This window comes from Nicotiana attenuata, chromosome 6, assembly GCF_001879085.1.
Source record: "Nicotiana attenuata strain UT chromosome 6, NIATTr2, whole genome shotgun sequence".
Classification (NCBI taxonomy): Eukaryota; Viridiplantae; Streptophyta; class Magnoliopsida; order Solanales; family Solanaceae; genus Nicotiana; species Nicotiana attenuata.
The window spans coordinates 74,839,436-74,851,755 of NC_031994.1; the positions used below are offsets into that span (position 1 = coordinate 74,839,436).

General features: G+C 36.7%; 1 protein-coding gene and 1 long non-coding RNA gene across 2 annotated transcripts; one reads left to right on the forward strand and one right to left on the reverse strand.

Moving 5' to 3' along the window:
• LOC109227223 lies at positions 1,232–3,610 on the forward strand. Its single transcript, XR_002068239.1, has 4 exons — positions 1,232–1,584; positions 2,337–2,578; positions 2,667–2,695; positions 3,529–3,610. It is a non-coding gene; the product is annotated as an uncharacterized LOC109227223 (long non-coding RNA).
• On the reverse strand, positions 2,926–5,995 carry LOC109227222 (geraniol 8-hydroxylase-like). The gene is made up of 2 exons (XM_019392293.1): positions 4,780–5,995; positions 2,926–3,877 (listed from the first exon to the last, which is right to left on the reverse strand). Exons 1-2 carry the CDS (start codon positions 5,653–5,655, stop codon positions 3,254–3,256), a joined length of 1,500 nt encoding a protein of 499 aa, XP_019247838.1. The 5' UTR covers positions 5,656–5,995; the 3' UTR covers positions 2,926–3,253.

Consider the following 12,320-nt stretch of genomic DNA (forward strand, 5'->3'; position numbering starts at 1 on the left):
CCAAACGACCTTCTACCATACATGTTTGTTGTTAAGTTTATTATTTCTTTCGTATGTTAGTGTCACCGTATATAAAATAGACTAAGTTGATCTTCCATTGTATATAGGTTGATTTTGAAGAAAAATATGCCCATCATGCTATTGAAAAACTTAAATACACTGAATAGCTTTTGTAATAGCACATAGATGGTATATAGAAGTTTTGACATAACGTCATACATGCAAAATTTATGATATTGGTCAGTGTGCTTCTAAGTATATTCTTATCCCCGAATTCAACTTTCCTCTTCCGGAACTAAGGAATATCCTTTTAAATTTGTGTGAAAATAATTTTTAATATGTTTATATTTTGCAAATATAATAAATGAAGCACATGAAAAACATCCTAAATATTGGACTATATTTACCGCAATATGTTTTCTTGCACGAACAACTGTATGTTGCACTTTCAAGATTGATATCAAGATCGACAACAATAGTTCTGGTTAAGGCGGAGCAACCAAAGCATTGGGAGAAAACATACACAAATAAATATTGTGCACAAAGAAGTGTTCGTTAAGATACCATCACATTAAATACTTTTAAACTATAATACATAATTATCTAACTAACATGACAAAATTGATCATTTGTGTAAGTTTTGATGATGTCCTTTTATTTTAAATTCATGTATTATGCTAATGTAATAATATTTTTCGGTATTTAGATGATTGTTGTATTATTATACATAAAATTTCTTTTATTAATTAAATTTTATTGTTTCTTCATATAAATAAATATTTAAATCATCACGTGTCATTATTAACGTGCAACGCACGTTCATAGATACTAGTTGTAATAAAAGTTAGTATACTTTGTGGGCGTTTGGACATAAGAGTTGTAAAATTTGGGAAAAAGTGAATTTTTTTTCAAGTAAAATGATATTTGAAAATTAAAGTTGTGTTTGAACATGAATATATTTTTGGAATGTTTTTGAATTTTTGTAAGATCTGAAGTGAAATTTCGAAAAATAGCTTTTGGGAATTTTTTAAAATTTTGAAAAATTCTGAAATTCATCTTCAATTGATAATCGAAAATTTCATGGCCAAACACTAATAGTAGAAATAATTTCAAAAAAAAGAATCTTTTATTTTTATTTTTTTATTTTTTTTTATGGTCAAACGGGCCTAAATTTTGGCGATCTGAGTAGTAGCTATAGAAGATTAAGGGCGACTTTTATTAGGTCGCCTCTAATAGTGCAAGAGAAAGATTGAATTTTTCATTCCCGCTAACAACAAAGTTTGACTCCATCATTTTATCGCAACTTAAAAATCTGACTCCAAAGTTGTATGGGTTCTTTTCTTTGCTCGTTTCTCTCCAGAAATTTCCCCACTCCATTTTCCTCTCTGCTCAAATCTCTCAGATCTATCCGTTCAAATCACAAATTAAGACCCATCTGTTATCGACCCAAATGCCCTAATCTGAAATTGTGACTCGATCAGTTATGTGCTTGAATCTCAAGTTCAAATCCTTTTTTCAGTCGTGAATGATGATTTCAACAATTTTACATTTGATTTCGCAGGATTTGCGCAAGTCTTGGCTAGGGTAAGTCGATTTCACTTCTGCCATATTGCTTGGCTGCTTCTGAACAATGAAACACAGTAAGCAACTACGTGGCTTGCTTCCTAGGTCGAAGCCACTTTTCCCCGTTGGAGCTGGAAAAAAAAATCTTTCATATGATAGAACAATGAATTATCCTAAATATTTACAAGTGATTTCTTTTTATCTGATAATTAATTCAGGTTGATACCCAAGCATAAATGCCTCTAACATGTTATTCCTTAATCTGCTTTGTAATATACATAGTGATTGAATTTTGAGTTTATGTAGTACGATTGGTATTAGGTGTTGTTGTGCTGTATACGTCAGTGACTTCTTTGTTATTTGGAGGTATCTTGGATTGAGGTGAGGTGGAGAGAGTTGGCGATGTTAGACAGTGTGCATAAAAATGGAGTATCTTAGGGCCTGTTTTTGCATTGCGTCATAAAGATGGGTGAATAATCTTTTAACAAACAACTCAGGACCGTTAAACGTCGCTACAATATTTTAAGTTATTCGAATGAAAGAGAACTGTATTAACTTTCGAAAGGTAGAAAGAACTGTAGAATAATAAACAGACCTATATGAGATGCTTATTTAATATCTTAAGATGGTGAATGTAAAGCCTAAATGAATCTAGAGAAACTAGCATAAGTTTCAACTTTGCTTTACTCACCAGATTCCTGCTGAGTTATAGTTGGATAATGGAGGGCAAGTTAGTAAATACTAGTACTTAATGTTGCTTTTTCTGCAAACAGGTGAATTTTGCTTTTAGGGCAAATTGGTTGCTTCCATACCGGTGCTACTGTTGCATTCATGTGCTTAATAATTTGTTCAGTTGCAAGACTGTAAAGTGGAAGAAATAATAAATAGAGTTATAGGTTGAAAAGGGGGAGCACTATCCTATTTTTCTTGATAATTCACATTGCTCTAGCACAAGGGATCATCTCTGCGATTTCAGAAGAAGCAATCACCCAGTTTGAAGCATTTACGGAGCAAGGTAACTCTACTCTATTGATCTTTGCTTTAACAACAATGACTTATTGTTTTGCTGCTTCCTGACATTCACTTTTGGAAATTCTGAGCAGTTGATGAAGCACTCAACACTACTTTTCAGGTTTGCATTTGTACCTTTTTCTATTTTCTTTTATATTACTTTACAGTTTCTTTACTTTCTTGTCATGCTCTGTATGATTTTATTTAAAGTAATTTATCCTAAATTCTTCTTTTTTTTGGGCAATGGTGAAAGCACCGAAGCATGGGGGGAACCATGTCGTTATTTGAATCAAGGAACACAAGAAGAAGTTAAATAGGTAGGCATTTAAACGAATTAAAAGATGAAAATGGTGAAACTAAAAGAGAACTTCTGAACATATGCTACCACTCAATATATCCCTATTCGACACACACAAATCAAAGTGGCAATTGGTACTAAAAAGTGTTGACATAACTTGTAGTTCTCAACGTTTTAAACATATGGGTAACTAAAAAAAATTAAGAACCGTGATCCAAGATGTTGCAGTTCGTTACTTATTTCAAGTTTATCGTCTCCAACTAAATGCTTGATTCTGAAACACATATCACCCATACCTTACACAAACATACTTCTCACAATCACATCCCTCATAGGAACAATCCCATTAAGGTGGAAACAGTGGCAAATCGCATACATAGACTAAACGATGACCTTATTAAAATCCATACTAGGAATGGCAACAAGAGGAGCAACCTTCCTCACGTTAACTCCAAACTGTTCCTCCATGTTCAATTTCTCTGGTGAGATCCCATCTGGTAGCTTCCAACTAAATGGTTGAATAATAGAAGCCAACATCAAATTCACCATCCTTATAGCAAGTGGCATTCCGGGACAAATTCTCCGGCCAGCGCCAAACGGTATAAATTCAAAGTTCCTATCTTTGTAATCCACACTTGATTTGATGAATCTTTCAGGCATAAACTCCAGTGGCTTTTCCCAGGACTTTGGGTCTCTTCCAATGGCCCAAGCATTCACGATTACTTGAGTGTTCTTGGGCACAGTGTAGCCCAATACATCTATGTCATTTCGAGCTTTATGTGGTAAGAGTAATGAAACTGTTGGGTGAAGTCTCATGGTTTCTTTTACAACTGCTTGGAGGTATGGAAGTTTCTCAATGTCTGATTCCTTTACTGGCCTTTCTATGCCTATTTGTTGAAGAATTTCTTCTCTTATTTTCTGTAACTCATGAGGATTTCGAAGGAGTTCTGCCATTACCCATTCTGTTGTTATAGCAGATGTGTCACTTCCAGCCATTAATAATTCCTGTCATCAATTGTCGTGCCACACACATGCAAGAACCTATTAGCTTCATATATATTCTGTTTAACACATACATAGGAGTAATATATGTTACTAACTTCTTTAATTTAATTAAGAAGATTAAATAAATAAATAAAACCTTGGTACGTTGAAAATATTTGTTTTTACAAGAGGTTTCTACTTGACAACCCGTTGAGTTAGGGATCGTCATAAAAACTGTCCAAGTACAAATGGATAAAATTCACAAGTAGTCACTTTTGAGCTCTTTAATAAAAAAATCAGTCTTCAAATTGCAGGTGAAATTGAAACTCCATGACAATAGCTATTTTTCAATTACAGGGCTGAAAAGTGGCTAGCCGTGCTATTTCTATGTAGTAGATACCTAAATATTTGGGGAGAATTTTAAAAAAGTTACTTGTCGTCATGGACGAGCTTGTAAAGCCTAGAATTTTTTTCTATTTTAAACAAGCCTAAATGGTTAATTTACATAGCATTGAAGTACGTGTGGGATCACATAAGGATAACAGGGGCATTAAGATACTTGGATATAATTATAGCACAAGTTGAATGTCTCCAAGCTAAGTGGCCAACTTAAGAAAAGTTGACTTAGTTAAAGTTGGAATAAGTCATTGAAACCGTGGCCTCAAACGTAGACAGGGTTGTCCATCTGTAGCCATGCTTTCACAAGAGACCAAGGAAGGGATCAAGAAAGCAATTATGAAACCATGGCGTGAACCGCGGGCACAGTTCAAGCGTGGCCCTTTACAAAGAGAAGAGGAAGAGGAAGGCCTAAAGGCCTGAAGATCAAGAGTCCACCGTGGAGCCAACGGTTCTTTTTCACTTAAGTATAAGGCGGAACTCAAAATTCATATTTAAAAAGGAAAAAGAAAAAGAAGAAGCATTACCACCATAAGAGGCTTGATTGTTATGCCAAATCTGGACGCATCTTCTTCACAATGATCAAGAAGTACATCCAACAAATCGCCTTTCTTTTTCATCCCTGAGGTTCTAGCTTCTACTCTCTTCTCAATTATTTCGTCAAACATCTCATGCAACCTTAAATATGCTGGCTCTATACGATGCTTCACTCCTTGCAAATCTAGCTGCTTTAGAACCGGAAAATAATCAGATAAGTTAGGTACCCCAGAACCCTCCATGACTGTCCAAATCAATTCCTTGAACTCGTTAGCCGTCTTGAATTCTGGATCCACCATATCTGTCGAGAAAATGGTGTTTGATATTGAATTCAACGTCGTCGCAAAGGCAACACGTCCTATGTCAACAACTGCACCAGTTTGACACTGTTTCCTTATATGATTTACTAGTTGTGCAGCCTTTTGGTGACGAAGTTCTTGGAGAGAATCGAGTCTGTGGTTACTGAACATCTGTGTGCTAAGGAATCTTCTCTTTTTCTTCCACAAGTGATCACCGTTGACCCATGCCACTGTCGCTTCTGGGTTTGGCTGGGCGGCGACAGCAATGGGAACAGTGCGTGCTGAGAAAGTTTCGTCGTGTTTATGGAGGATTTCTTTGGTTGTTTCAGGTGAGGACGCTACTATGGTAGTGACTGAACCAAGTTTTAGAGTCATGAGAGGGCCGTGGATTTTGGCAAGCTCGGCTAGTGATTGGTTGGGTCTTGAGCCTAGCTCTAGTAGTGAACCGATTATGGGGAGACCAGGGGGACCAGGTGGTAGATTTCTGGATTTTGAATGGATATAAGATTTGAGAAAGAACCAGCAGAAAAGTGAGACGCAGAAGAGAAGGATATTATGAAGTTCCATTTTTGTATCTTGAGGAGAGATGCAAAGATATATAACTCCTTATATAGACTTGCTAAAATCAGCTCCATCTTATGAAAATGAAGCATGGAAAATGCTACTAGCTATATTACAATTTTATATTGTAACTCCTTTTACCATTTTGCTGTTTTACTTATTATTTTTCATAACATTGTACTTTTTCTTTTAATCATGTGTGTTTTTCAGTCTAACAAATCCTGAAAACAGACAATTAAAACGTCATACCTTGTACATTTCCATGACACTCGTGTATGACGTACCTCTGTGAGTGTGTATTTTTCTGGCTTCCAAAAGGGAATATTGTGATTTGTGATTGGTAAAATGCCCATCCTGGATTTGGCAATTTTTCTGTGTCTTCATTAGGGGATTCCGTGATTCTACTTCTACCTGCCCCGTGCAAGTAGGCTGAGTGGTTTTAAAATGTGACTATATTTTCTTGTTCTCTCCTTTATTATACTGAAATTTTAGTTTAAGCTGACATGAACTCAGGCAATAATTGCATTCTATATTCCGCATAATAAATATTGCCAATACATTCTACTAGCTAGTATTACTTCTTTTAATCCTTTTTGGTGTGAGAGATTGACTATGATGGGTTTGAGGAGAGGTAGAGGTAGGCCGAAGAAGTATTGAGGAGAGGTGATTAGGTAGGACATGTCGCATCTTCAGCTTACCGAGGACATGAACCCTGATAGAAGGGTGTGGAGGTTGAAGATTAAGGTAGTAAGGTAGTAGGCAGTCGAGTTTCTTTTCTCTCATTTAAGTAGCAGTAGTGTTATTTGCGTATTTCCATATTCCTAGATTTCTATTACTACCCGGATGCTTTTCTTCTAGTTATTCTATTCTCTTGTTGGTATTACTACTACTTTGACTTTTTCACTATTGTATTATTCTCTCTATTTTGTTGTGATTGATTATGTATGCTCGCTTTGAGCGGAGGATCTATCGAAAATAGCTTTTCTGCTTGCACAAGGTAGGAGTAAGATTGCGTACACACTACTCTTCTCATATCCCACTTGTGGAATTATTTGGGGTATGTTGTTGTTGGTGGTGTTTTTCCGAGTAGTTGTCTTTCTTTCATATGGGCTCCCATATAGTACCATAGACGGAATCTGAAAGGAAATAGATATTCAGAAAAAGCTTTAATTTTGTGGAACAAAAATCATACTCTTTGAAACTTGGATTTTAGGCTAAACAAATTTTAAGAACTTATAAGGCTTGGATAAAAGTTAATTACTACTATTTTCCCTAATATAATATATTGTGCTATTACGTTTGAGCAATTTTTCGATGAACGCAGCAAAGATTATCTTAACATTGTAACCCCGATAATTATATTGATCTCTTAACATTGCATACAATATTATGTTAATCTCATCCCAAAGCTGATCTGACATTAAAGTCAGCTGTGGAGTAAGCCACCAACTTTGCATAGTTTATATGATCGATCTAGCTGACGTTTCCTTGTCTCCATTATTTATCCTCAAGCAATACAAAATAAAGAAGAATAGCTTAATCTTTGGGCAATGGCAGATCACTTATCAGAAAACCTCAAGATTTATACAATATATTCATTACATATGTATATATTTATAATTACATTGTAAAAAATATATCTCATATGTATATACACACCTTCAAACATGGAATGAAAATGTGAATTTACTTAGACTTTGTTTGATATAAGGCTGAATACATATCCAGCCCTTTAAACTTGTCCCTTTTTTTCATTTAGGCACTTGAACTAAACATTGTTCCTATTGAACACTTTATCTTGTTAGAAACTGTATCTACTAAATCCCTCACAAATAACCGACCCTAAAATCTAAACGCGTAAAGTATACACACGGATGACATGGAACAAAACCAATAAAGAAAAGGCACATCAGCAAAAAAAATTGAAAGAAGAAAAAACGTGGATCTTCTTCTTCTTATTCAGGGAATACAACCCACATAAAAATTACAGAAACTTCTATGGTAATAAATTTTGAGGCGACGATGCCACCAGTAAAGGCACTTGATGGAGCGGCATAAAAGGATCACAACCGACGACCTCCAGCCACACTATCGCTAATTAGCAACTCCGCCTCCGGCATCCACCACCCCTGTTTTGGCCTCCACTCGACACCACCTCCACCAACAACAAATTCTCCCTCTAGCACTGATCACATCCCATTCAAACTCGTCTTCTATATTTTTAAAAGTTGGGGCAATTTCAGAAGACCCAATTATCAAATTGCCACTTAGACATATCAAAAGTGAAGAAGAATCAATTATTAATGAGATCCTACTATCAAATAGTTTTCTTTCAATTCTCCAATTGGGTTACTGATCTTCCTACAAAAATGAATTTTTGGTATATCTAACTTGGTTCTTATTAGATTCCAATTTGGTTTGAATGTGAAATATTGTTGAAATTGAATCCATGTGGCTTCCCCAATTCAACCTACACATTTGCATAATAAATTTTTCTGCTTTTGTCCTTTTCACTTTTTGCTTCTATGTTTTTTATTTTCTGGTATATGATGAATAAAAATGGTGATGGTGGAGTTGGACGGTAGTTTCCATTGTTGGTAGACAGTGGCCTTTTTGGTGGTTCAAAAAAAATGAGAATAATGACTATAATAGTGGAGGTGGGCAAGATGGTGTTGGAGCTAGTGTTATGCAAGCGAAGGGATGGCAGCAGATTGGAGATGGTGGAAGGAGAAAGAGAAACAGAACTTCACGCTCTCAAAGGAGGTGAATTACACTCACTTTGACATGTCAGCAACTTGTGTCTAATTTATATTTTTAATTGAGTTCAGGTGTTCAATTGGAACAAGGTTTAGTTCAAGTGTCTAAATGGAAAAAAAGGACAAGTTTAAGGGGCTGGATATGTATTCAGCCTTGATATAATAATGAAAAAGGGGATCCTAAGGGGGGGAACTTGAATAAAAATGGCAAGTATATATTAATGATGGGAGAGAAATAGGGACAAATTAATATGGTTCAAAATTAAATCCTTAAATTGTGGACTATGTTTAAAAATTTGAAGAGTACTAAACGTACATGATTTTGACAAAATGCTGTAATTGTAATTTGTAAATGAATGTGCTCTTTTTGGAATAAAACAAAAATAATGATCTTTATTAAAATATTATTATATAAGTAACTCACAACGTAAAAACCCTACAATTAATAATTATTTTGGTCTTCGGCCCACAAAAAAGGGATGTATACAATGTCCTCATTGTAGGCCTTAAGCTGGGATTGAGTTTCGGTTTCTCTGAGCCCAAGGCAGGAAATCCATCAGTTCTGTAGCTTTATGAGTCACTTCTTTGCAAGAGAGTACCATTTTTTTTTTGTAATTTTTTTTCTTTATGAAATGCTAGTTCGGAAGATATTTACTATATTATAATAGTAGAGTGGACATGAAGGTAAAGTTAATACGGTGAAATCACTAAGGAGTGGGTGGAACCATGCCGTTGTTGTTTGACCAAAAAGATATAATCCTTGGTTCAAATAATTAAATTTATGTAATAAAGGGTTAAACTTAGTTAACAATAATATTTCTAGATGTGAGTTTCGAAAATATGAATAACATTAGGTAGATCTGGTGGAAGAATGATAGCAACATGCAATAACTATTCCAAAATGTATGAGCAATAATGTAGCATTTAATAGCAAATAACAATAATAAATGGCATTCAAGTAAATAGGGGAAGTGATTCACCCAATAAATGATGAATTAGACGTTTACTTCTTCTGACAATGATGAGTGACAGATGAGTTCTTGAATGTTCGAACCCCTCTTGGATCAGGTGAAAAAGTATGGAATAATTTGGACAATGATCTTGATAAAAAGGTAAAGCTTGTTTCTTAGTAAGAGAGAAAGAGAATATTTTGTCAAAAGTCGGTTCTTACAAACGAATCTCACGTGCCCCCCCCCCCCCCCCTTTTTTGGCCCCTCTTTTTATATATATGAGACACATTTCTAACAAACTCTAAGGGTGTGTTTGATATGAAGGAAAACGATTTTCGGAAAATGTTTTCCAATTTTCCCATGTTTGGTTGGCTTAAATATTTTGGAAACATTTTCCTTATGAACTCATTTTCCTCCAATTGGAGAAAAATATTTTCCTTATCAAGAGAAGAGAAAACATTTTCCATAACTCTTTCTCAACTTTCCCGACCCTCACCAACCCACCCCACCCCCTCTCCAAAAAAGGTTTTTTTTTTTTCAAATTTCAGTTTTTCCGTTACCACCCACCCTACTACCCCTTCACCCCACCCCTACCCCCATCCCCCCATGAAAAAAAATTATTTTTTTTCCTTAATTTTTTTTTGCAATTTCAAATTTCTATTTTTCGTTTTCTGCACCACCCACCCAACCCCCCCCCCCCCCACCCACCTGCACAAATTTTTTTTTTTTACTTTTTTTTTTTGTAATTTAAATTTCTATTTTTTTTCGTTTCACTGCCTCCCCCCTTTCCCCCCGATTTTTCTTTCTTTCTTTTTTAATTATGTTTTTCAGTTTTAATTTTTTAATTTATCAGTTTACAGGTTCAAAATTTTACATGTTCCAAAATTATGAGTTCGGAGGTTTATGTGTTTAGAAGTTTACGGGTTTAGAAATTATAAAGTTTAGGGTTCGAAATTCCGCGGTTTTGAAAGTTTAGCGTTTCGAAAGTTTATGAAATTTGTGGGTTCGGAAGGTTGTTGGTTTGAAATTAATGGCTTCATGTTTATTATATCTAAATTATTTATGAATACTCTTGAGTAGTTATTTTTCTTAATTTGCGTACCAAACACCGGAAAATGAATAAGATTACTACTTATTTTTCAAGAAAATTTTCCACGGAAAATATTTTCCGTTATGCCAAACACACTCTAATAGTACAAATCACAGAGAATATTCGCTAGAATATTCCCTCTAGTATCTTATTTCGAAAACTAGTCGTTACAGCTTCGTTAGTGATGTTCGACCTCGAACATCTATCGCATCTCGACCACGGCCCCCGTCGACTCTTCCGTTATGAGTATTTCTGCTTTTTGGATCTCCTAGGCTAATGACGACTCGAGAATTCTTCCTTATGGGTAATCTCTTTTCAAATATTATTAGGCGGATTCTGACCCATACAGTTAGTCCCTCCGCTTATTGTGGCCGGCCTCTGGTGGTTTTGATGAGCGGATTCTGTTCGTCGTGGTCGAGACAATTTGACGGGTGGGTCAGGACGTGATGTTTGAGGCAAACTGGCGACGTGGCCTTTCATGAACCGCAACTTTTGGAGTTACGTTGTTTCTTGATCAAAGTGACATCATGACGTCATACGTCATTATGGTGCATTTTCCCGATGCATTGCGTCGTTTCGCGTGCGTCTTTTGGTTGGATCTGCCGCTTTGACAGTGGTGCTAAGTAATGATGACCTAGTTTCTCGGTTTTCGATGCCTGAGCTCTTATAAATAGGGATGTGAAGTCAGACACTCAAGTTTTACAGATTTCCCATATCGAACCTTGTGCCTTCTTCTTCTTATTCCATTGTTGTGCATCTCCTTTCCCTGCCCTAGTGATCCCTGTTATTCTTAACTTCCCGTTGCTTTGAATACCCCTTCTTTTGTTAGAACTATGTCTAACGTATCTTGTGGTCCCGACGAGAAAAGTTACCCGGTTCCCTTATCGATGGTTTTCCCTCCTCACGCGGAGGGCGTCTCCATTGCCGTTGAGGATGAGAATTTTCCTACGGTGGAGGAGATAATTCCTCGTGGTGAGAAGGTCAGGTCTGATTTTACAAAGGCGCCTGAAGCTAAGCCCGAAATCTCTGAGTCGGTGATGAAGGAGGCCGATTTATTAGAGCTTAGGGCTAAATACGACATTCCCACTTGCATCGAGTTGGTCCCTGCCGGGCGGGATGTGGTACAAGTCCACCGCCCTAGGTATTGCGTTCTACGCTTGCCCCTTTCATGTCGGCTACACTCTTCCCCTTCTTCCACTGGCGGAGGAGTTTTGCCGTTTCTATGGTGTTTGCCCGGCTTAGCTCGCACCGTATATCTATAAGCTCATAAGGATGCTTACTAAGTTTGTGGAGTTGGCCGGGGTTGAGATCACACTTCGGCATTTGATGCATCTCTTTGCCCCCAATTTCTTCAGGGGGAAATGTTAAACCTTTGCCACCGAGGGGGCAAGTGCCTGGTGGTGAAGATGGATGACAAGGCTAACTAGCAGTTCTGGCACAATTTTTCTTTGTTAGAACTGAGGACGTGGTGGCTAACACAGACGACTTCCTTGAGACTTGGAATTATACTCGTAAGTGTTTAACCTCTCTTTGTTGAGGCATTTGATTTACTTTGCTTAGTCGTGATCTCTTGCTCCTTTCTTAAGCAGCAAAGACTACACCTCCTCATTTGGTCAGGGACAGTTTTTATTGGGTCGGCCGGCTCCTCCGTCACATCGCGGGAATCCGCGAGTGGTCGGGATTTATTAAAAAGTTTGGGCCTGCTCCTTCTTTACCCGGTGAGTTTCTTTGTTTTGTCCTCTTAGTCGCTTACCTTTTGTAGTTTTTTTTCTGGTTGACCTTTTTTTTTGCACTTCTCTTAACTCCAGCCCGTGGGTCTTCGAGGAGGCCGAAAGCTCCCCCACCTGCATTTCGTAAGAGGAAAGCTGTTTCCCC

Excerpts from the sequence above, each read along its gene's own strand:
- LOC109227222 (XM_019392293.1), bottom strand. The coding sequence starts at position 5,655 with ATGGAACTTCATAATATCCTTCTCTTCTGCGTCTCACTTTTCTGCTGG. Across the intron at positions 3,878-4,779 it reads CAATCAAGCCTCTTATGGTG|GAATTATTAATGGCTGGAAG; the intron begins GTAATGCTTCTT and ends AATTGATGACAG.